This window comes from Crotalus tigris, unplaced genomic scaffold, assembly GCF_016545835.1.
Source record: "Crotalus tigris isolate CLP2741 ecotype Arizona unplaced genomic scaffold, ASM1654583v1 scf7180000019363.1367679, whole genome shotgun sequence".
NCBI classification, from domain to species: domain Eukaryota; kingdom Metazoa; phylum Chordata; class Lepidosauria; order Squamata; family Viperidae; genus Crotalus; species Crotalus tigris.
Genome location: NW_024097499.1, coordinates 89,961 through 113,226, shown reverse-complemented (window position 1 = coordinate 113,226; position 23,266 = coordinate 89,961). Strand labels below are relative to the sequence as shown.

The following is a 23,266-nucleotide window of genomic DNA, read 5'->3' as shown; positions in this document are numbered from 1 at the left end:
TCTCCCTCTTCCTCTCTCTCTCTCCCCCCTTCTTCTACTTCATTATACAGGCTACCACCCATATACACAGAGCTGGGAATAGGCAAGCTTGGCAATGGCAATGACATGTACAGCCTGGTTTCAAAGAATGGCTCTCCTGTTGCCCAAAGCTGAATAGTCCTGGGGGGGGGGGGGTCCGGTGCAGGGACCAAAGAGGGAGATGCTCTGTAGGTGCTGAACTGATCCTCCTGCCTTGGGAATCATCCGACTTCACCATGGACAAATGGTTGGTGAAATGTCTCAAGATGAACCCATTTGTGTAGGCATCCACAGCTAGCCACAATGGTGCCCAAATGATGGGATGTGCTTTGTGACATCACAGGCAAGCTCCAGCCTTTCCAAGGTGTGCTACAACATTGCACTCCTAAAAGGAGGAGATGGCAATACCTATTTCATCCCTTGCCCTCCTCCCTTCTTCATGGACACCTATGCCCATCTGGTGTAACTTCAGCGAACTGATTGCTTAAAGCAGTGGTTCTCAACCTTTTTAATGCCGCGACCCCCAACCCGGTCGTAAGTCGAGGACTACTCAACTGGTGCAGCACCGTTTGCAAAATGGGACTTTTGGCGGGCTCAGCAGGGGAGAGACAGCCTGGACAATTCCTATTGGCTTTTGAAAGCCAATAGAATTAGACTCTATTCAAGAGAGTCTATTCTATTGGCTTTCAAAAGCCAATAGAATAAAAGGGAGTAGCACAGCTAAGGAAAAGAGGGGGGGGGGGAAATGGCAGACTGCGTTGTTTGGCGACCCCCGTGAAATGGTCGTTCGACCCCAAATGGGATCCCGACCCACAGGTTGAGAACCACTGGCTTAAAGGAAAAAAAGAGCCACTTTAACAAAATAACTGCTAAGGGCAATGTTTAAACAGCTCTGGGGTTGGGGGACAGAAAGAATGCAAGATTGTGGTTCCCTAATTAAAAGAAAGTGGGGAACAGTCTTCAGGGATTAGTCTCCATCGTTGCTGGTTAGTCTCCTAAAGATTGAAAGTGACACCAGATTTAATGAAATAGGCTTCTAATGAAGATGCTCTGCAAAAAAAACCCCAACTGAATTAAAAAGACCCTCACCAATTGATCTGAATAGGAAAGGATAATCAAAATACCACAGACTGGCTAACTCAGGGACTAAACATCCTGATGATTTTTCAGCTGTTTTGGACTCCAGTTCCCCTCAGCTCCAGGCAAAATGGGAAACGATAGACAACGTGGCAGCTGCAATGCTAAACCCCTGTGCTAATTAAAGCTAATGAAAAGTGAGGTATGAGTTAGCAGAAGCTCTTTGGCTGAGGATAATGCCAGTTCAGGCGGGATGGAAGTCTGCCAGAAGAATGGCATGCCCCAAACCAGGATTAACTCTGCAGTCCAGCACAAGACATCCTGGCCAGGGAAGCTCATAAATCAAGCAGGGGAGTGATAAATAACTTGTTGCTTGTTGGATCCTAGCAGCTGCATGTAAATTGAGAAGCAGGTAGAGCAGTGTTTCTCAACCTTGACAATTTTAAGGCATGTGGACTTCAACTCCCAGAATTCCACAGCCAGCATTGCTGGCTGTGGAATTCTGGGAGTTGAAGTCCACATGCCTTAAAATTGTCAAGGTTGAGAAACACTGAGGTAGAGGGAAGGAAGGGGCCTGTCACAAAAGTCTAGTGTTATCTCCTCCAGATTAAGTGAATGAGCCTAAAATTAAATTAAAGTTTGCTCACCAAATGTATGAATCTTTTTTTCAAAAAAGAGAGAGAGAGAATCTGTACAACAGAGCATTTTGATATTTCACTTATAACAGTGGGCAACTAGAAGCCCCTAAAGAAGAAGCGAGCCACTGAGAAAACCACAGAACGGGTGGGGTCTCAGGTTCCCTGTGGGCAGGGCTGGGCTTGTGAAAGGAATTTGGGGAATTTTGTTTTGTCTTGAACTTGCACCAGAGGCTGATTATCGTTTTTTTCATGTGTTTCTGACCATAAAAGGATGGAAAGCTGTGCAGTTTGTTTTCAAGCATCAGGATTGGCCTGGCATCCTTTGATTCTATATCTGTTTTTTGTTTGTTTTTTTCATGCTCAAGCTGCATGTCTTCCTGGGACAAGTTGGCAGAGACCTTCCTTTATACCGGGCATTTAAAGGTATACTGCTTCTGTAAATGAAGGTTCCATTTAGCTGCAGTGACTAATCCTTTAGGGCAGTGGTTCTCAACCTTTTTAAAGCCGCGACCCCAACCGGTCGTAAGTCGAGGACTACCCAACCAGTCGTAAGTCGAGGATTTTCCCTGCCCGGGAATGCCGCCTCCTGTGCCGGCCAAGGTGTAGCTGGCAAGTGGCAGAGATGGCGCAGGCCGACCATCATGAATAGAATAAAAGGAAGTAGCACAGCTAAGGAAAAGGGGGAAAAAATGGTGGACTGCGTTGTTTGGCGACCCCTGTGAAATGGTCGTTTGACCCCAAATGGGGTCCCGACCCACAGGTTGAGAACCACTGCTTTAGGGAGTATTTGAATAACTCTCTCCAGTTTGAAGCCAAATTATGGCATAAGCCTTATCAGTTTCCCTTTGCTTGTCCCGGATAACTTCCCTTTCAGGCTTCTGAACTGCAAAACACCCTCACCGGACTATCCCACTAGAGATGACCCAAATTGCACCTATGTTCGGAGTTTGCATAACAGGACAAGCATTTGGCTCGCTTGCAGGCGGCACGCCTGGGGACAACCCTGAAACGACCCCAGATGCCAGCAGCAGGAGAGGGACCTCCCAGGACAGGGAAGCCTCTTCCAGCTGCTTGGTAGTGGGCAAAGCATTACCCTCCCCCGGCCCTCCCCCTCCCCTTTCCTAGGAAGGGAAGCCTTGGCAGGTTGGGGCTTTTGAGAGCGAAGGAAGAGAACCTGGGGATGGGGCAGCGGGCGAGGGCGAGGGCCAGAGCGAGAGGATCAGGATTTTACCCCGGGCGTAGAGGTTGGAGAAGTCGGTCTCGGTCTTCTGGAAGTGGGCTTCCTTCTCGCTGTTCTCGCAAGCCAACAGGTTCCGGGTGCTCTGCCGTTCCTTGAGCGCGCTCACCAGCCGGCTCTTGTCTTCCAGGCTGTTGTTCCTTTGCAGGAAGCCTGCAGGGTTAGGGCAAGAGGGACAGGTCAGCGGAGACGCCTCGATCGCGCTTCCCATGGTCGACCCCAGCCAGCCGCTGCACCCCTTGGAAAAAGGGGGCCCTGGTGCCGCTCCCTCGGGCGCCCAGCTCTGCCCCGCGCGCCTCTCGCTCCCCGCCGTCCTGGAGGTGGATTTATAGGGGGAGGGAAGGCGCCCGCGGGCAGGAGAACTCAGGGACACCCCCCCCCCGACTGCAGAAAGGCAAGGGGCGGGGGGAGGGGAGCGGAGGGGAGGGGAGGATTGCCCATCCCTTCTCGCCTTTGGCTTGGGGTCATCTTTGGTCACAAAAGGGCACCTTCGGGGCGAGGCAGGATAGCTTTTCGCCCCACAGACTGAAATGGGAAGGGGGGGGTGCCTTCCGGGCAGTTTTCGGAGAGGGGCAGTCATCAGAGCAAACGCTTTTGGGAAAACAAGGAAGACGTCTCCTCCAAGTCCTCCCCTCCCCCCGCCCCCCGGGAGGATTGGGAAGGGCGCAGAACCCAATACTAATACAGGCAGGATGGGCAACGTCCTCCAGATGTTGCTGAACTAAACAGTTCCAGAAGTCCAGCATTGGATTTGTAGTTCAGCCTCGACGGAAAGCCACCGGTGGCTCATCCCTGTTTCAAAGGAAGTGCAAAATGCCTCTCCACATCTGGGCTCTTACGGAGGCCCACCGTTCTGTGTTTTGAGTGATGTAATCCCAAACATCAGTCTGCAGCCGCGGTCCCCAAACATATGAGACTACTCCTGTTTGTATTCTTTCCTATGGTAATTGTTCATCACAATCGCACGCACACACACGCACACGTTAAACCGAACTGAATACAGTACCCCAGGCTGAAAACAAAGAGAAAGCACGCCGAAACGCCAACTTCGAAGTAAGACAAAAACAAAAAACAAAAAAGCCCTCAAAAAAGGCTTGAGAAAATTAAAATCGAAAGATAACTCGCTCTGCATACTTGTTTTCTATCCCCGACCATCCACCAGACCTCGATGAAGCCCCGGGAGAAAGAGGGGTAAGGAAGTAAACAGATCAAAGTTAGATGCACCTATACCCGGGAGCGTCTTCCTAATAGCAGAATAACGGAGTTGGAAGGGTTCTTGGAGGTCCTCTAGTCTAATCCCCTGCTCCGACAGGAAACCCTATATCAGGGGTCTTCAAACCTGGCCCTTTTATGACTTGTGGACTTCAACTCCCAGAATTCCTCAGCCAGCGTGCCCTGGCTGAGGAATTCTGGGAGTTGAAGTCCACAAGTCATAAAAGGGCCAAGTTTGAAGATCTGCCCTATACCATTTCGGACAAATGGTTGTCCAGTCTCTTTAAAACGTCCAGTGTTGGAGCACTCACAACTTCTGGAGGCAAGACGTTTCACTGATCAATTGTTCTAACTGTCAGGAAATCTCTCCTAGGTTCTAGTTTGCTTCTTTCATAGAAGATCATAGAATTGTACAGTGGAAGGATGGATGATAGATTTGTAGAGTTGGAAGGTACCATAAGGCAGGGGTCTGCAACCATGACGACTTTAAGACTTGTGAACTTCAGCTCCCAGAATTCCTCAGCTCAACTGTTGATTTTCGTTTTCTTTCTTTCTTTCTTTCTTTCTTTCTTTCTTTCTTTCTTTCTTTCTTTCTTTCTTTTTCTTTTCTTCCTTCCTTCTTTCTTTTCTTCTTTCTTTTTTTCTTTTTTTTTCTTTCTTTCTTTCCTTTCTTTCCTTTCTTCTTTTGCCTTCAAATCAGTGTTGACCTCTCTCCCTCTCTCTCACCTTTGAATCATTGTTGATCCTTCCTTCCTTCCTTCCTTCCTTCCTTCCTTCCTTCCTTCCTTCCTTCCTTCCTTCCTTCCTTCCTTCCTTCCTTTCCTCCTTCCTTCCTTCCTTTTTGAATCATTTCTTTCTTTCTTTCTTTCTTTCTTTCTTTCTTTCTTTCTTTCTTTCTTTCTTTCTTTCTTTCTTTCTTTCTTTTTGACCTCTCTCTTTCTCTCTCCTGCTTTCTCTCTTTTTCTCCTTAGAATCATTGCTGATTCCTAGCAACTGCCTGGACAAGTCCCTGCAATTTTCTTGATAAAGTTTTTCGGAAGTGATTTGCCGCTGCCTCCTTCTTAGGGTCGAGTGTGAGTTTCTTGCTCAAGGTAACCCAGATAGCCTCACGCTTAAGGAGGACCCAAACAGAGAAGCCGCTGCTTTCCTGGGATAAGTTCAAGTCTCCTTCTGCAACCTGGCGCCCCTCGGATATACGGTACTGAATCTTCAAGGGCAGCAAGGCCTTTGGCTAGGAACTGCAATTCCAACACAGTGGAGAAAGGCTGATTTGGAAGGTCTGGAAAAGAAATTCACTAGGCGCGAAGTCTCTCTTAACTTATTACGGAAAAGGATGGCCACAACGTGGAAGATACTTTAAAAGCGTTTGAAATTGCGAGTGTTGCGGGACAGAGTCTTTGAAATGCGAAATTAAGCCAGGTCTCGGAGATGGAACTATTTTTCACCTGAATGCGAAGCAATTGACCGAAGTAATATGGAAGAAATGAAGGGAGGGAGGGAGGGAGGGAGGAATCCATTAGATGACCGGAGTCCTCTTTCCCCGGGCTCACGTAGCGCCCCTCCTCGAGCCCCCCCCCGCGCAAGGGAGATAAAGTGTCGGAGGAAGGGAAGCGCCTCTGCTCCCTCTTTTTCCCACCGCGAAGGTTTGCCTGGGGAAGGAAGCGAAAGGAAGGAGAAGTGAGGTCCTTAGAAGCGATCCAGTCGGCGCTAAGCTCGGCTGCCCACAACAGCGTCTCCCGTTCTGAATCAGGTTCCCCCCCCCCCGTGGCGACGCTACGAAGGTTGTGGTTTTTCTACCCGCTGGGGGGAGCTGATGTAGGAGAAGCGCAGGCAGAGCTGAGAGGTAGAGTTAAGCCTGCCATCAGTTTAGAGTCGTTGAGTTCTGTTGACCCTTATCTGGTGTCAACTGAGCACTGAACTTTAGTTGAACAGATCCTTGTGTGTAGGCTTAAACACATTTTCTATGCTGCAATCTTATGAATGATTCTTTGCACCTGACAATATTGCGGCCATTATTCAGGTGTTTGTTTTTTAAAAAAAAAAAATAGGTCCAAGTTAAACTATCATTATGAATTCCAGAGTTTTGCTTATTTGAAACATTGGCCTTTCCCCGAGGTACTAAGGACACCTGGTTTGGTTCTTGTCTGTTTAAGTGATTCTGTGCCACCATCCAAATAACAGCTTGTGGGGTGGACAAGGTTGGGAGGGAGTGGCCAGCTTTTTCAGTCATTGACTGGTCCAAAATCCTTTCAATTACATTTCATGGTTGATGAGATCCATGGCTCTTCATCCTTTGGTGGGCAAAATTAAGGCTAACAGGACCAATTTCTCTCAATTGTGGGATTCAGACATTCCAGGATATAATTTTATAATCTGGCTTTAGTCTACCTCAATATGTGAAGCCAGTCAATTGTACCTTGCTTATGGACAACCATTTAACCAAGGCAGTAAGGCCTAGCAGTTAAAGTGCTGAGATAAAGCAATCACCTTGTACTCCATCTTGAATTTCTAAAAAAAAAAGGTAGCATATCAATCTGACAACATAAAATAAACAAAAATTGGAATCAGTGTAATGTGTGAAATCAATTAATAGCTAGGCTCAGACTACGGTATAAGCTTCATCAAAATTAAGCTGGCTTGTTTGGGGTTTGTGTGCTCTCTGAACTTAGCCAGTCCTGATTTATTCAGTAAAACATGGTTACGAAAGCTTGGTGTAGCATATTGAGTTAACATGACTATTGACTAAGAAGACCAAACTGGACCTTTTCTACTTTCTGTACTAAGCATTAAATACAAAATTTAGCTTATTATTTAGTTAAAAGATGTACAAATTCAGGTGCCATTGTTCAGAATATCAATACAGCCATCTGCGACAGAAATTCAGCCAAACATGTGTTTTATGCCAGGTCAGAGATTATCTTCTTCTGGAATTGAAAAGACCTTCATTAGATGTGAAGGAAAAGCTAAGCAGGTCTCCATCTTGAAGCAAAATCTCCCCAACGGATGTTAGAACAGGGTATGAATTAAACAATAATTAAGCTTTTAAACTTGTTTAAAACGTCAACTTATCAGACTTGCCATTGCCCACCTCTTCTACAGATCTCTGGAGTTGCAAATCCCATCAGCTTTGGCCAAGAGGGCCTTTGGTCATGGACTGCAAGGCGATCAAACCAGTCAGTCCTAGAGGAGATCAACCCTGACTGCTCTTGAGAAGGCCAGATCCTGAAGTTGAAACTCAGATACTTTGGCCACCTAATGAGAAGGAAGGACTCACTGGAGGAGGGCCTAATGCTGGGAAAGATTGAGGGCAATAGAAGAAAGGGACGACAGAGAATGAGGTGGCTGGATGGAGTCACTGAAGCAGGAGGCGTGAGCTTGAATGAACTCCAGAAGATGGTAGAGGACAGGAAGGCCTGGAGGAACGTTGTCCATGGGGTCATGATGGACATGACTTCGCAACTAACAACTGGGATTAATGTCAAGGAAATAATACACAGTCTAGCCCAGAGTTAAGCAAGTCTTAACTCTTAACCTTAGGAAGCAAATCACCTTCACTCTTCCTGCCTTCCACTTATCAGCAAACTAACACCTGATTCCACAAGGATAACCTTGCTTTGGCTCAGAAGTTAAGCAAGTTGAACCTGGTTATTACTTGGATGGGAGACCACTAGGAAAAGCTAGACCTGAAGACAAAACATAGATATCAAAAAAACATCCCAGAAGATAGCAATGGGCAACCACTTTAACACTGTGTGTGTGTGTGGGAGGGGGAACCCTACATGGATGAGTTTGATTTGAAAGAGATGTTATCTCTTTTTTAGCTTCTAGGAATGGGAGACACACAAGTGACCAAAATATGAGGCTACTTAATTTGGGTTTTCTATCTTTCTTGGCCAGACTAATTGAAAACCATCACTGAGCTATCTGGTAATTATTTCTTTTCTTCAATGCAACCAGAAAAACACAGATTTTAAAAGAAAACTGTATTAAACCAAACCTAGAGATTTTGCCCACAGCAAATTAGGGCTGTCCTCTACTCCTTTTTAAAGGTGAACCTAGTTATTGTCATTCTAGAGACTGAGCCAGGCTCCTATGAAGATGAAACATCAGGAAATCTTCCACTACTACATTAACCAAGTGGCTGCATCTTCATGAGGTTAAAGTAATAAGTACAGATTAGGCAATTACTTTACAATAGATTGTCTATCCCTTTCCTTTCCTGGAGGGTAATGAGATTTGATTGGCTTTGTCTCTGTAAAACATTTCTTTTTAAAACGAGGGAAAGCCATTTTATTCAAAGTGGGTTTTAAAGGATTTGGGGCCAAGAAGGAAATAATATTAGCTAATGAGATGCATATTTATAAAATGGCAACTTCTCTCTATTATAAACTGAGACAGAAAGGGAGAAATGCTGTGTGCATGGCTCATTTGTTTTAGCTCCAAATGCTGAGCCCTATGAATTAAAAAGGGGGAGAAAATTGTCCATGATTGAAAAAGAGGTTTTCAATTTAAAACACAAGGCAATGCCTCTTTTGGATTATAGAGTGGGATTGCTGAGAAAACTGGAATAGAACATGGGGGAAAAAGGACTTCCTGGCTCCAATTGATGGCACAGAGATCCTTTTACTCAAATATATTTTGGGGCCGTGTTTGAGACAGCCAATACTTCGTACGCTTAATGAAAACTAAGTTTTCTTAAAGCCTGTGGAATGAATTTCTGAGTCACCCTCCTCAAACCATATTTAGACAATATTTTTAATAGGCCACCGGGTTTACAAAAGAATTGCAAGCTTTTGAGTTTCCAAGGGCTCATGGGGAAAAAAAAGTCAGAAGAGGAGGCTGTAATAGAAAGTTGCATCTGCACCAAAAGTAAAATCTTAGCTGGATGGCTGGCGAAATCTGCAAATAAATAATTTGGGAGGGTTTCACACAAAGTGCTAAATTAGAAACCCGGATTTTAAAATACAGTTGCCGCATTCAGGAAGGTTACATCAGAACAAATAAACAGGCCATATTATGACTTAAATGATTCACAGAAAATGTTATGTACAGATAGTGGCTGGGGTCCCAAAGCCTGTGAAACCATAAACCACTCAGTCCTGTTTTCACTTAGTCTAGTTAGTATATCATGCAAACCTAAAGTATAATACATAGAGTTTTTTTTACTGTTTTCCTTATTAGGGATTGAGAACACTCCTTCTATTCCTTACTTTGGGGCTAGGATTTTCCCAAAGACCCATCACTCAGCAGGGGTAATGCCAAGACTCAGTTCTGAAAACCATGTATCACAAAACAGAATTTCTGAGCCGATGCAAAATATTTTCACCTCATCACTACTATATAACCATAGATGCCCAATGCCAATGAAACAAAAGAACAAAAGCACCCATCTCTGATCCAGTCTCTGACAGATTAGATTTGGCCCGCTCGTTTTATAAATTAAACCTCCATTTTGAGAAACCTGACAAAATAACTTCTTTCTATCATGATCCCAAACATATTTTCTTGTTCAATTTCTTTTTCCAAATAGCCTGAATTTATGTCGGATGATTTCATCTTGATTTATTGCAGCAGACCTGAGGCCAATTGCATTCTAAGATTCAAGGTAAATGTTACAAAACCACAGGGAACTACCCGAAACCTAAATTTCCTTTTCTTTGAAAACTTGTATAGAATTTTGGGATACTCTCTAAAGCTTCATTGGATAAAGCCTATGCTACCTAAGGGAGAGTATGGCCAATTAGGAAAGCTATGCAGATGATCTATACTTGATTACTTTCTAATTGGCCAGGCAGGGATTTTTTTTTTTTTAAAACATTCCTGTTCATTTGTCAACTACAAATCAAGCAATGTGTTTCTTGACTCTGGGTTCCTTGGATATAGATGTAAATGCAAGAGAGAGGGAGGGAGGGAGGGAGAGGGAGAGGAAAAGAGAGAGAGAGAGAGAGAGTAGTGGTGATGGAGGAGGGTATTTGGTTATGCTTGGGAAAGGCATCATGAGCACAAATTACACGTCAACTCTTGTTTATCTCAAGCAAAAAGAGTCTTTCCTAATCACTGACACATCTGAACAGAAATCAAAATGGACATTATTTTTCTTGTTGGTGTGGGGAAAAAAATGTCTAAAAGGAGAGATTGGTTCTTTTTCTTTCTGGGAAGAACAAAAAAAGGGTCAAACAGAAAACTGAAACATCTGAGCCCAATTCAGAAAAGAATCAGCGTGGTGGATAATACCATTCACATCAAAGGGGGGACATTAAACCCTTGTGTTTCTTCATGCTGATAATTACCTGCTCTTTCCTAGTTTCTTACGGAGGTGGTATTTAATCACTCAAGGGAAACTAGCCAGTTAGTCCAATTTTAAACCTATTTCATTGGGGTTTATTTGCATTTTGAACATCCTCCCTCAATTTTATATTACCTCAAACAATCCCAAAGATATTTGAGTCATAGATTTGTTTTTAGGATCTAGCTTTGATTAATTTTTATTATTGAGTTCGAGTATGATGTTTCAAGTGATTTAAACCTCCCCTGAACCACAGAGCTCATAGCCTTTGTCAGTTATCACCCAGTTAAAATATTGCTGGGCCTCCTAGGGTTGATATATGAGACAAGAAACAATTTCCTTGCTCCTTATTTGGCGGGGGTGGGGCAGAGTCACGGAATAATTCCTAACTCTGCTTTCTTTGTGCATTTCTTTAATGTATAAGTAAATTCAGCATATGTTTCCTCCCTAAAAATCCAGAAATCTAGGCTCGATGTATTCAGATAGTCAGCTTGTCCAAAAAAAAGTAAATTGGATTATTCCCAGCAACGTTTACTTTCAACAGAATGTGCTCGTACTTGGATAGAACCAACTCAGTCCTATAAATCGCTACTCAAAAACTACCCCGCTGAAGTCAATTTACAGCTCACGAACGTTTGCGTCCAAAGTGACTTGCAGCCCCCAAGGGGACCTGCCTTCCTGCTGGCTGAGTCCGAGACCCAGAAGGCTGAAATCCACTAAGAGGAAGGGCCACTTGCACAGCTAGAATCCCCCTTGCATTTTTCAGACTCTCTCTCTCTCTCTCTCTCTCTCTCTCTCTCTCTCTCTCTCTCTCTCTCTCTCTCTCTCTCTCTCTCCTCCCTCCCTCCCTCCCTCCCTCTCTCTCTCTCCTGGAGAACACTAATCCGCCAAGCTTCTAGTTCTCAAGACAGAAATTATTTATATATCACTCGGTCGGGAAAATAACTTGGAAACGTAACTCGAAAGCTGAAAAACAAGGGTAATATGCTGATAGTACTCTAAGTTCGTTAGAGTTCATCGAATATTGGTTTTAAACCGGATGAAGATCACAGTCAGAAAAACGGCGATCAATCACTGCAGTAAATTAAAAAAAAAAAAAACAATAAGCACTCCCTCAGATTACTGAACAGGATAGCGTTTATCTCCCCCTCCCTTTTCCAAGGAAAAGGGGGAAAAAGAAGAAAAGGGGGGGGGGGGAATAAGGGGTTGAATATTTCTTAAATTAAAAATTTTGGTTCCTTCCTGCGCATTTATTTTTTTATTTTTTGGTAGCCCGGCCTGCGTTTTCCCAGAATTGCCTCTACTGATCTAGGTCACTCCTAGGCGCCTTCAGAATTGGAGCGAGGTTTTTGCAAAGCCGAAGACCAAGAGTGCCCCTCCCGGACTTGTGGGTTGTTTTTCTTCGTGGAAGCAGCCCTGCGCCTCGCTTGCCTTGAGATGCCCTCCTTCAGGCAAGCTCTCCGGCCCACCGATGGGCCGGAACGGCGCGCTCTTCGGTTTTGACTGGAGAGAGCTGGGAGGACAGGACTTAACCCACTGAAAAATCATCCACCTCCGCCTCTCAGCTGCTTGGGGTTTAGGCGGGCCTTTAGGTGGGCAAGTTGCAATGTCCCTCTCCACGACCCCGAGGAGCCCATCCTCCTCTGCGTGGGCAGGGGGGGTCGCCTGCCGCTCTCGTTCTGGAAAACGGCAACAAAGCAAATCCAGTCACGAGTCACCCCGAGGACCGTCCGTGGATCTGGCGGAGGCGCAGGAGAAGCAGCATAGAGCTGGAAGAGACCTTGGAGGTCTTCTAGTCCAGCCCCCTGCTCAGGAGTGGGCGCCCTCGTTCGATGTTTAAAAACGCGGCTTTCTTTGTCGTGAGAACTGGCCACTTTCCGCCGGGGATGGACGCCCAGCTTTCCAGCGAGACAGCAGGCCCAATGCGCCCCGCCTCGCTCCCAAAGCCCCCCGGGGGCCCCTTCAAGCAGAGACACCTCCAGCTCGCTCCCCAGAAGCGCCACCAGTATTTGGCTGGAAAGGCATCCTTCTCAGGTCAGGCGAGTTGGACGTCCGGCTGTTGAGACGGGTATAATCCAGATTGAAAGAAGCTCCTGGTGCCGCCGCCACCGACGCCGCCTGGAGGGCACTTGTGATTCTTTCAACCGGCCGAGCCTCTTCCCAAGCAGGCCGTGCCGGCGCCTAAGTGGGGGTCCCAGCTTCTTGGCCCCGGAGAAGGCACTGCTGGGCTTGGAAACTCTTGTAAGAGTAACAATCCGAATCAGCGGGGTCAAGGGAGTCTCCCTTTATCTGTTCTGCCGAGCTGGATTAAAAGATGGGGAAACGCTGGGCGACGGGGGTGGGGGGGGAACCCTCTAGCACAGTGGTTCTCAACCTGTGGGTCGGGACCCCATTTGGGGTCGAACGACCATTTCACAGGGGTCGCCAAACAAGGCTGTCCGCCATTTTTTCCCCCTTTTCTTTGGCCACGCCCCTGGCACCCGGTGATGTATAAGTGGTTGGGGGTCACCACAACATGGGGAACTGTATTATGGGGTCGCAGCATTAGAAAGGTTGAGAACCGCTGCTCTAGCAGTGTTTCTCAACCTTGACCATTTTAAGGCACGTGGACTTCAACTCCCAGAATTCCACAGCCAGCAATGCTGGCTATGGAATTCTGGGAGTTGAAGTCCACGTGCCTTAAAATGGTCAAGGTTGAGAAACACTGCTAGCTAGCACCCTTCGGCCATTGAAGGGACTGGCCGGAAAACGGTCTAAAAAAGCCTACAAAAGGCTATCGGCGAAAGAGAAAGAGGCTGAAGAGCCCCCCAAGGCTAATTTGACCGGTGGCTCCCGATTCCAAATGAGCTCAGTGGGGGGGGGGTTCCTTCGCCCCCTTTCTAACCTACCCAACGACTTAGGAACGGAACCTCGACCGCTGGGCTCGTGCGGAGGAGCCTTGAAGCCTCTTGGTTTGCCCAGAAACAAACCGTGCCCCCTCGAAGGCAAATGTAGGTAATAAGGAACCCAATGAGAACCGCGCCTAGTCTGGTGAGTTTGCCCCCCCACCCCACCACCACACTCAGGAAGCTTTCATTCCGAGCAGATAGCGGGAGGTCCAGCGGGGCCTTGTCATGTACACTGTGAAACGAAGACAACCGGGGTCTCTCTCGCTTGGGCCTGTCCCCCTTTGCGCTGGCAGGGAGGCGGCGTTGGAGCGAAATTGAAGCGCGGGCAGAGATACAAGACGCCTCGCAACCCTCTCCGGAATCTCCCGCCGTAGCGGATGCAATCTGACGGCATTCGTAGATTCCGCTCGCTTTCCTTCCTCCCGGGCGGCCGGGACGCTGAGTGGCTGCCAGTCCCCTATCTCCCGGCGCAAGCAGCCTGACGAATGGCCCTTTAATCAGGCCCTCGTTAATCTTCCTCCCTCAGGAGGTCTGTATTTTCCGGGCCGATAAGGTGGAAAACGTCTCAGACGGCGGAGCGCTGCGCCGCAGGGCCCCGCCGCCCTGGCACTTCCAGCCAGACTCTCTTCCGCCTCTGCCACGCTCCCCCTTCCCAGCTCACGGAGGGGCTGGGAAGGGGGACAGGTCCTTGGGAGTTGCGAAGAAAAACAAGCAACGGGAGCCCGGAATGACTCCTCGAAAAATCCAGCCCTGCGAAGCCAAACCAGCAGGGCAGCCACTCGCACACCTAAGGCGCGTACATACCCCCTTTCTGCCAGTTTTCCACTTGTTCCATCTGGCCCTTCTCTCTCTCTCTCTCCCCCCCCCTCTCTCTCCCTCTCCCTCTCTCTCTCCCTCCCTCCCTTCCTCTCTCTCTCTCTGATTCCCATTTCTGCTTCCTGTTGTTCACCATCCTCCCTTCGCCATCAGAGCAACTTCTGTTTCTAAAAATTCCCCCCCCTCTCTCTCCCTCTTCCTCCTTCCCTCTCCCTATCTCTCCCTCTCTCCCCCTCTCCCCCTCCCTCTCTCTCTCCCCCTCTCCCCTTCCCTGGCTTTCTGGCTGCCCTGAAAGCCTCTTTGCAGGTCAATCTTCCTCGAATCGATTGTATAGGAAAATCGACGGGCCGCCCGCGGTGTCCACCTTTTTTGCTCACGTTGACCAGTAGGTGGCGCAAGAGTCTACTTCACAGCGCCCAATTCCGACCGGTGAGGAAAAGCAAAAGCGATTCTCCCTCCTGTTCCTCCCCCCTCCCCCTCCCTCTCCCCCCCCGCGCGCGCGCACACACACACACACATACATACACCCTTCTCTTCTAAAATAAGAGGCTACCTAGCGGCTGCCTTGTTAAACTTCTCCGTGGGAGGAAAAAGGAGGAGCACCTCTTGGCAGCTTCATTCCGCCTCTGCGTTGTCTCAAGATAAAAGAGGCAGCCTACTTTCTTTGCCAGCCAACCTAGTTCCTTCAGGCTTTTTATGAAAGATTAACAGCTGCCTGAGTGATTGCAGACTCAAGACAATGCATAAGGGAGGAAGCAGTGTGTCTTGTTCTGTGTATGTAGGTGTGTGAGGGAGAGAGACTTGGGCAAGAAAAGTGTGAATATCCTTTTAGTTGTTGTTGTTGTTGCCTCTTTTCACTTACCGCATATCTTGAGTCCGATTTTCTTCGTGCAGCCATGAGCTACACCACACCAGGTATCGTAGGCTAAAAGGAATAGAAACAAAAAAAAAATTACTTCCTACAGAAGTGAACGGATAGCTCACAGTGCTGTATTGCAATTCCTACCTGGCAGATTAGCAAAATCTACATGTGAGATTTCACAAAACCAACACATAAGCGGAATGTTTAGGTGTGGAAAAAAGTCTGATTCAACCTGGAAGTTTTTATTTTCTTTCTTTCTTTCTTTCTTTCTTTCTTTCTTTCTTTCTTTCTTTCTTTCTTTCTTCTTCTTTCTTTCTTCTTTTTCCCTTTTTGATGTAATGGACACCAATGGCATACAAATCGATCTCTATCTCTGCCTCTCCCATCCCCCCACCACGAATTAAGACGATTTTAATCAACCATAAATGGAGCTCTAATAGCTCCATTATACGGTGTCCTGGGATTGAGGCTATGAAAGGCATCAGAGCTTGGTGTGACTTGTGTGGGAGAGCAGCTGTTTTGTTTCCTCTTTTCTAGTTTATTTCTTTGCTAATAATGCTTTAAGCTCCGCTTAAACCCTGGAATCGTAGCAGAGGAGACAGGGATGGGAGACTTGATTGACGGACACACGTGTGGAGAAGCGGGAGTCTGGTGACTTCAAGGCTCAGTGGCAAAAGAGGTCCTATCAGGAAGAAACAGGCAGCTGGGAGAGATCCGATCTCCTAATAATTTACTGGCAGGCTTCCATGAAAGTGGCAGCTTAAAATAAACTAGCATGAAATGGGGTCATGGAAGAGTTCAAGAATTAATTGGGTGAACAATAGTATTTGACTAGATGATCAGACTTGCATGACTAGGTTTTAGCTGACTGACGAGTCAGGGTGTACATTAAAAGGCTTCTCACGTCCGCTTGGTCCCCCTTTTTCGAGGCACCTCCTTTCATCTGGCCTGCTCTCTTCGCCCCCTCCCACCGACCTTCCTCCTCTGCCCCACTCCAGGCGGTTGAAGCGCGCATTGCGCTGTCCATTCCCGGAGGTGCTGAAATCAAGGGAGGAGGTGATGCCCTTCATGCAGCCCACTTCCTTGTTCTTTTTTTTATGGGAATCACGACTTTGCCAGAAATGTGGGCTACACACAACAGCAAGTGTAGCTTATCCGGCAGGAAAATTAAGACTTTTTCTGCTAGGAATAGATGCCTCCTCCTACTTTCTATTTTCCAGTACCTCACAGGGCGCAGGATAAGAAGTGAAGGAAAAATAGCAAGAGGCATGACATGTAAACGACCTAAACTGGATTAAAGAAAGAAATATATAAAGGACATGCAACTGATATAAGAAAAAAAAATTACTGATGCCTTGGAAACTCCATTGGACCAAAAGAATGCCCAATAAATAAAAATATAAAAAGGCCACTAAAATGAGGTTATGTTATTTTCATTGAACCCATTTGGCAGAAAGGCTTTCAGATGACTATTTCTGATTTCGTGAAAGGGACCACAGACCAGGATCCTAAAAGGAAGAGGATGATGTGATTAAAATATACAGTGTTATTTTATTACACCACTTAAGATTTGAAGAGAGACCCAGATAGGTCTTACATGACACTGAGTTTTCCCCCAAATAAATTTAAGGCAAGACCTATTTAAAACACCATTGCAAAGGCCTCATGGAAGAATTCTGAATACTTTTGACATTTGTAACTCAATCATAACCAGCCCTAGTCTTGAAGGATTTCATGCATTTTGAGAGTAGTTACTAAATGACACTATTGGCTCATATTTCCCTGTAAGTCTGATAGGTCCCACAATTCCGAAACAGCATTTAAGAAGATAGGAACAGCCAAGGACTAAAAGGCTACTTCTCATTGCTTCTTGGGGAAATGAACAGAAAGAGGCAGGGCTCTGAAGAGAAGGTCCTGGACTTTGGCTCCACCCACCCTCCGCCTTCCGTCCCCGCTCTTGCGAATTCAATGCCGAGAAGCTTTTCCTGTTGTTTGGATCACCTATAGGGGCAGCACCGGATGGGCAAAGACAAAGAGCCGCCTGTTGCAGTCTTCTCCAACCTGGGGCCCGCCAGATGTATTGGACTCCAACATCAGGATTCCCAGGCTGGGAACTGAACTTCATCAAGGAGGCATCATCTTTGGACAGAATGATTTAGAATGATTCTAGACAATTGACGGCTAGCAGAAAAAGAGTGTGGCTGGAAGAGGGAGGTCTTCTGAAAACTGGAGTGAGGGTAGAAAAATAAAGAGGAGAAAGGAAGGGCGGAGGAAACAAGCCAGGCCGGAAAGAAAGGGAAGCAGGGAGGGGGGAACCTACATCCAAATTGGACAGTTGGGTGATATAGCAGACTCGACACTGAATCACCATAAACAAACTAGGATGGCTGACTAAGAGAGCTGTGAAGGGGTGAAGGGACTGTCAAGGACCAAAGGCAATGAGGGGGGGCTGCCTCAAGTAAAAGGAGGAGACTGGAGTGACCAAGAAGGACACCGGGAGGGCGGGGAAGAGAGCCAAAGGGAAGAGCGCGGGGTGGGGGGAAGAATGGCAGGCGATGAAAACCGCTCTGACAGGACTCCAAAACAGCTTCGCTCCCCGCCCGAGGCAGCCAGAGAGGCGAGGTGGAGCACGGCAGGGAGAGGAGGGCAATCAAACAACCCCCGCTCGCACCTACGCGCAGCAGCCTCCGCGCGCCTCCCCGCCGGACCTCGGAGGCAGCCGACTAAGCGCCCGCGAGCCGTCGGGAAACAATAGGAAATGGCTGCGGGAGCGCGGGCGGGAATTGCGCGCCCGGCACAATTGCCAGCCGGGGGCGCCTGGCAGGAGGCGCATTCCTTTGAATGGCGGGCAGGCTTGCCGACGGGAACACGCGAGCATACACCCCCACCCCCCCACACATACACAGACACACACACAACACACACACACACCCTCTTCCTTTTGTCAAGTCCAGAAAAAGAGCCAAGCAACGCACAGTATGAACTGAGCATCCCTAACCCGGTGTGTCATTTGGCAAATTTGGGAGTTAGGCGGCATTGCAGTCGGGGGATCAAAGACAGAAAAGTCTTGCCCATCGTAAAGGAAGGATTTTTGTTTGGTTTCCCCCTCCCCCTCCTCCCCCTCTCTACTCTCCACTCTTTCCTTGCAATCGCCGGCTATTCACAGCGACGTCTGGGTGTTCATGCTTCATAACCCCGAGAGCCCTTCTAGGGCAAACACCATTCCCTGCTTGGCGGGGTTCGCCAGGCTTCGTTTCCTTCCCATTCGAGCAGCCTCCCCCTCGTCGCTTTGTCTCCGGCGATTATGTCAAGCAGCCTGATTCCACCTCGGTTTCTTCTACAGGAGCTGGATGGCTGTCTGAACGCGCTATGGCAAATCTTCTCTTCCTTCCTTCCTTCCTTCCTTCCTTCCTTCCTTCCTTCCTTCCTTCCTTCCTTCCTTCCTTCCTTCCTTTCCTTTCCTTTCCTTTCCTTTCCTTTCTTCTTTCTTCTTTCCTTTCCCTTTTCCTTCCTTCCTTCCTTCCTTCCTTCCTTCCTTCCTTCCTTCCTTCCTTCCTTCCTTCCTTCCTTCCTTCCTTCCTTCCTTCCTTCCCGCCACCTGCAGCATCATTCGCTTGGTCATTGGCACCTGCCGATGTCCTCGCCAATTCGGGCCAGCGAGCTTTTCCGCGGGGCTGCCCTGACCTGCCTTTCCGGGCGCCCTCAGGAAGGGCTGCCGGAGCGGAAGAAACGGGGGAGGACGCTTTGAGACCCGAGGCGTCCACAAAGGGCCATGAGCGCTTGCAGAACCTCCCGCCCTTTTCTCTAGCATCAAGTCAATGGCGGGAGGGTGGGTGGGTGGGTGGGAGGTGGCGGCGAGACCAGATATTCCACCTTCCCTTCCTCGCCTTTCGCTAGGAACAGCATCAGGTTTCTTTGTTTTCAAGCAGAAAGAAAAACTACGCACTACCACCCTCCCAGCTTCTTTTTTGGCACCCTCTCGGTTTTAGCGGAGATAGAGGAGGGGGATCCAAGAAGGCTTCCATGTTGGTCTTTTTTGGGGGGGGAGTGGAGTTTGTGCGTCTCGGCTGTTTTTCTCGAAGCCCTTGCTTTAAAAAGAAGGGCGCATGCACGGCCGAGATTTGCAAAACGAAAACCCGAGACCTACTTGTGGGTCGTAAATTAGTTGGGTTGGGATCCTGAGCGGTGTTGGAGGAGGAGGGATCCGAGGTGGCCATGAGGTTCAGAGGCACAGCCCTTGGGTCCTAGGAGTCTTCTTTCGGTCTTTCTCCGACTGCCCCCAAAAGGACGGGCTGCAATGGAAGAGAAAAGCGGGTTTAGAAACCTGTTCCTCGGAAGAGCCTGGATCGTGGTCTCCCTTTCCCGCTGTCTTCGGGGAACTGGGAGGCGATCCAGAAGCGAGTCTGCAGCCAACAATAAGCTATTAAACTCCTCGGGAAGTCGCCGTTGTCGGAGGAGGGGTGGGGACGGCGCGCGGGGGGTCTGTGGTGTGCAGAGAGAAGCCTGCACAAAAAAGGAAGGTGTGGGTACACACCACGAACAAGAAGAGGAGTCCTTATTCCCGCTTTCCGAAGCCCCGCAGCGACCGCGACGATCTTGCTCTCAAGACAAAGCGAGTTGGAGGGAGAAATGGCTGGAGGTGACGACGCCTAGTCGGATTTTAGAAGGCAGCGCTGGCTGCTAAGCGAAGGGAGGTGGAAGCTGTCTGGATGGGGCTCAGGGGCTGAAAAAGCCATTCCTTTGGCTCCTGGCAGGGATGGGGAAATAACTGGCGTGTCGCCGACGGTGGAGAGAAGGACGGATTCAGCTGACCGGAACGTCTAGGGCAGCTCTATTAAAGGCCGATGAGGAGGCTAATTATGATTCACGCCAAATAGGGAACCAATTTCCAGTAAGCATGCTCAGAACACACACAGAGAGAGAGGGAGAGGGAGAGGGAGAGGGAGAGGGAGAGGGAGAGAGAGGGAGAGAGAGGGAGGGAGGGAGAGAGAGAGAGAGAGAGAGAGAGAGAGAGAGAGAGAGAGAGAGAGAGAGAGAGAGAGAGAGAGAGAGAGAGAGACTGTAACAGTCCGAAAGACCTACAGTCTTAGGTATGCGATTTTTGCGGCAACCTCCTTCCTTCCAATCTTATTTCCGTTTCAGATAAAATAAATGTAGAAAGCATTGCCGTTTGCTTAGTTGTGGAAAAAGCAATGCGGCTAAAAGAAACCGGTAAGCCTACATATTCGACCGGCACAGCAATTTGCAGGCGCGAACACCCAAAGGCGCTGGGGAAGGCAAATACAGGTGCGCCACGGAGCGGGGGTAACTACTCGCCCTTCGATATCAATGGCCTTAAAATGGGCAAAATTCAGCTTTGTAATTTCATAAATATAACTCGGCGTTCGGTTGAGGGGAGCTGCTCGGCCTTGGCACTGTCAAGATTTTTCGTTCGATCTCCGGGTTCCAAGATTCCTGGGATGGGGACCAGAGGATCAACCCATTTTGCTCCTTTTCTTCCTAAAGAGGCCACCACCATTGGCCGTGTCGGAACTGTTTCGCCACGTTAATTTAAAAAGAAAAAAAAAAATCGAGCGGGCAGCAAATGTACAAAGGGTTTTTATGTCGATGGAAACCACCTCTGTCAGGGTTGCCTTTTTCAATACAAAAGTTTTTGTTCAAGCATTCATTCTTGCCAAATATAAAGACAGGTGGCTGGATTTTTTGTTTGTTTGTTTCGTTTTAAATCCGCCTACCAAATCAAATACCCATGCACACCCACGACCTCAAATCTTGAACTCCGGGAGCTGAGAATGACGGCTGCCCTGAGCCGAGCTTGGAAGTGAAGTAACAGGTTATGACCAACGCCATCCACTCCCAAAATATTTCCCAAATATCCTTTATTCGAATCGATTAAGAGGAAGACATAGAAACTGTGTTATGGAAAGAGAACGATCTCAAAATCCAGCTGAACAACAACAACAAAACAACAACCGAGATGGGCAGAGGTGGCAATAAAGGAGATACGAAAGACAAATAGCAAACACTTACCAATGAGAGACAGAGGACACGAGAATAAACTCCGAGAGTCCAGAACGCATCGGATCGAGAAATCCGAGTTTTAGAAGGACTTGGTCCTTTATAAGGTTCCCCACAAACGACGGCGGAATATCAATGGCGCTTTGGAATTTAATTCGAACTGACCTCCGCTCCCGGGCTGCAAAGTGCCTGGGCTTTGCTTTTTTAAAAACGAGAAGCCTCAACTGATTTGTTGCAAACGCGGACAGAAGTCACCACGCTTCTTCCAGCCCAGCTGAGGGGGAGGGAGGCGTGAGGGTGTTAACTGGGGCGGGGGGGAGGGGGGTGTTGAATCACGCGCGTTATCAAGCTAATGTGATTGACTTGCAGGTGTTCCAGCTTCCAAAAGGAGGGCCGTAGGGGAAGGGCACGTGATGGCTGTTTTGAACTCATTCGGAGCCAGATCACGACTGGGGTTCATCTTGCAAATAACGGAGCGCTCCTTTACAGCGCATTTAGGAAAGGTCCTTCCCGGTGATTCAGGCTAAGCCTCCCAAACTCCAAACTTTAGGAATTCAGGCCAGATTACCTCTTTTGCAAATCATAAGCGTTTGTAGAATAGAAGGAGAGTTGTCGTGTTCAGCTCATCAGCTTTTCTTAGTTCACTTCTTCAACTTAGTACGGTTCTTCAAAAGACACCCTACGATCCTACTTTCGGGGCTCTCCTTGTCTTTCTCGGATAAAAATCTTATGCGTGGCTATTTATATTGTTAAACAATCGTTTTAAGGAGAAAACTTCCCTTTTTCTGAAGGCGCGTCTAGGTTTTTCAAAGTGGGAAAGTCGAATGCCATATGGCCACTAGGTGGCGCCAACGAATAAAAAATGAGATGTTCTCCAACGTCTGCTTACAAAAATAGGACACTTAATCGTTTGGACTCGGCTCTAACCACGCGCATTAAATTTGCATTTCTTAACTGCTCTTTTTTTTCCCCTTTGGCAAAGGGACAGGAAAAGATATACCGAATTTTAAAAAATTGCTCTTCCGCGTTGCCAATTTATGTTTTGTTTAGCTCGGAGCCTGGTAACACCAGATTAATATAAATACTTCTCCAAGGGGAAAAAGGAGAGCTTTGTAACATATAATCAGGGGAGGAGGAAAGGAGAAGTTGCATGAGGAAAGGCTGAAGAGGAGAATCAGGCAGCACCCGTGAGGTCTCAGTCTGTCCTTCATTGAAGGACTTCCATAAAATAACTTATCAACCTCGTCAGAGAGTAGTAGGCAGTAAATACCTGACTACCCACCAAAACGACCATTTTGCTCTGCGTAAGAAATGATAACCCACCTGCTTCTCCATCCCAAACAGAGGCTATTTTAAAGAGCGTTAAAAAGATTTGCCGGCATACTAACCATTATTCACTATTAGGAAAAAAAATAAAAATAAAACCAAACAGATTCAGAGGAACTCCGGATCCCCTGCTTGAATGATAAGAAAAACAGTGCTACCCAGGGTGCGACATGCAGGGAGAGATTTAGCATTAAGCTTCTCTGTTAACCATTCGATTGCTTACCTTTTTTGGGGGGGGAAGGGGGGTAAAATAGTTTTTTTAAAAAATGAACTTGACTTGCACAGACGAAAAAATATTGTTGCATCGAGTACTTCTGCAAAGACCAAAAAAAAAAAAAAAGATAAATAACACATGATTTCTTAAGGCTAGTTCAGGGCTGCTCCTGGAAAGACCCTGTTCAAAGGTTGCAATGAGAGACGGTGGGCGGTACAAGGGGCCCGAGTCTATTGTGTTACAATCGATTTCAGCACCACGGAGAGCAGCAACGGGCAGGAAGATAATTAGGGTGATTAAAAAGGCTATTCTCGCTAAAGCAAAGGGGATTCCACGGCGAGGAAAGAAGCCTGGCTAGATTGTGCAACCATTTCCAGAGCTGCTACTTACTAGCTCGTGCTCCTTTCTCTCCAAATGCTCATTGCTTAGCGATGCACTTAGGCCTTTGGGGTATGCCAAGTATTGTCAGAATAAAAATGACACACTTGGCCCTCGCCGTTACTAAATAGAATCAATATAAGATAGAAACAAACAGATCACGGTTATCAAAATATTGCTGATATTATCAGAAGGACAAATAATTACATATAGTTACTGATGGGGGGGGGGTTAAAAAAAACCCCAGGAATTAGATCTACAGCAAGGTGAACAAAGTTTAGTTTAGGCAAAGTCTT

At 47.5% G+C, this 23,266-nt stretch overlaps 1 protein-coding gene across 3 annotated transcripts in view; it reads right to left on the bottom strand.

The window, feature by feature from the left end:
- Positions 1 to 21,302, bottom strand: part of GAD1 (glutamate decarboxylase 1) — a 55,573-nt gene extending 34,271 nt beyond the window's left edge. The window contains exons 1-4 of one of the 3 annotated variants that reach the window (XM_039361818.1): positions 21,065 to 21,302; positions 19,182 to 19,326; positions 15,035 to 15,097; positions 2,965 to 3,123 (exon numbers count right to left, since the gene is read on the bottom strand). In XM_039361818.1, the coding sequence (XP_039217752.1) occupies positions 2,965 to 3,123; positions 15,035 to 15,097; positions 19,182 to 19,251 (292 nt within the window). In that variant the 5' untranslated portion in view covers positions 19,252 to 19,326; positions 21,065 to 21,302. Of the gene's footprint in view, positions 1 to 111; positions 146 to 2,964; positions 3,124 to 15,034; positions 15,098 to 19,181; positions 19,327 to 19,568; positions 19,864 to 21,064 lie in introns of those variants that run through there. The other 2 variants (XM_039361819.1, XM_039361820.1) reach the window with 2 other exon arrangements.
- Positions 21,303 to 23,266: the final 1,964 nt, after the last annotated feature.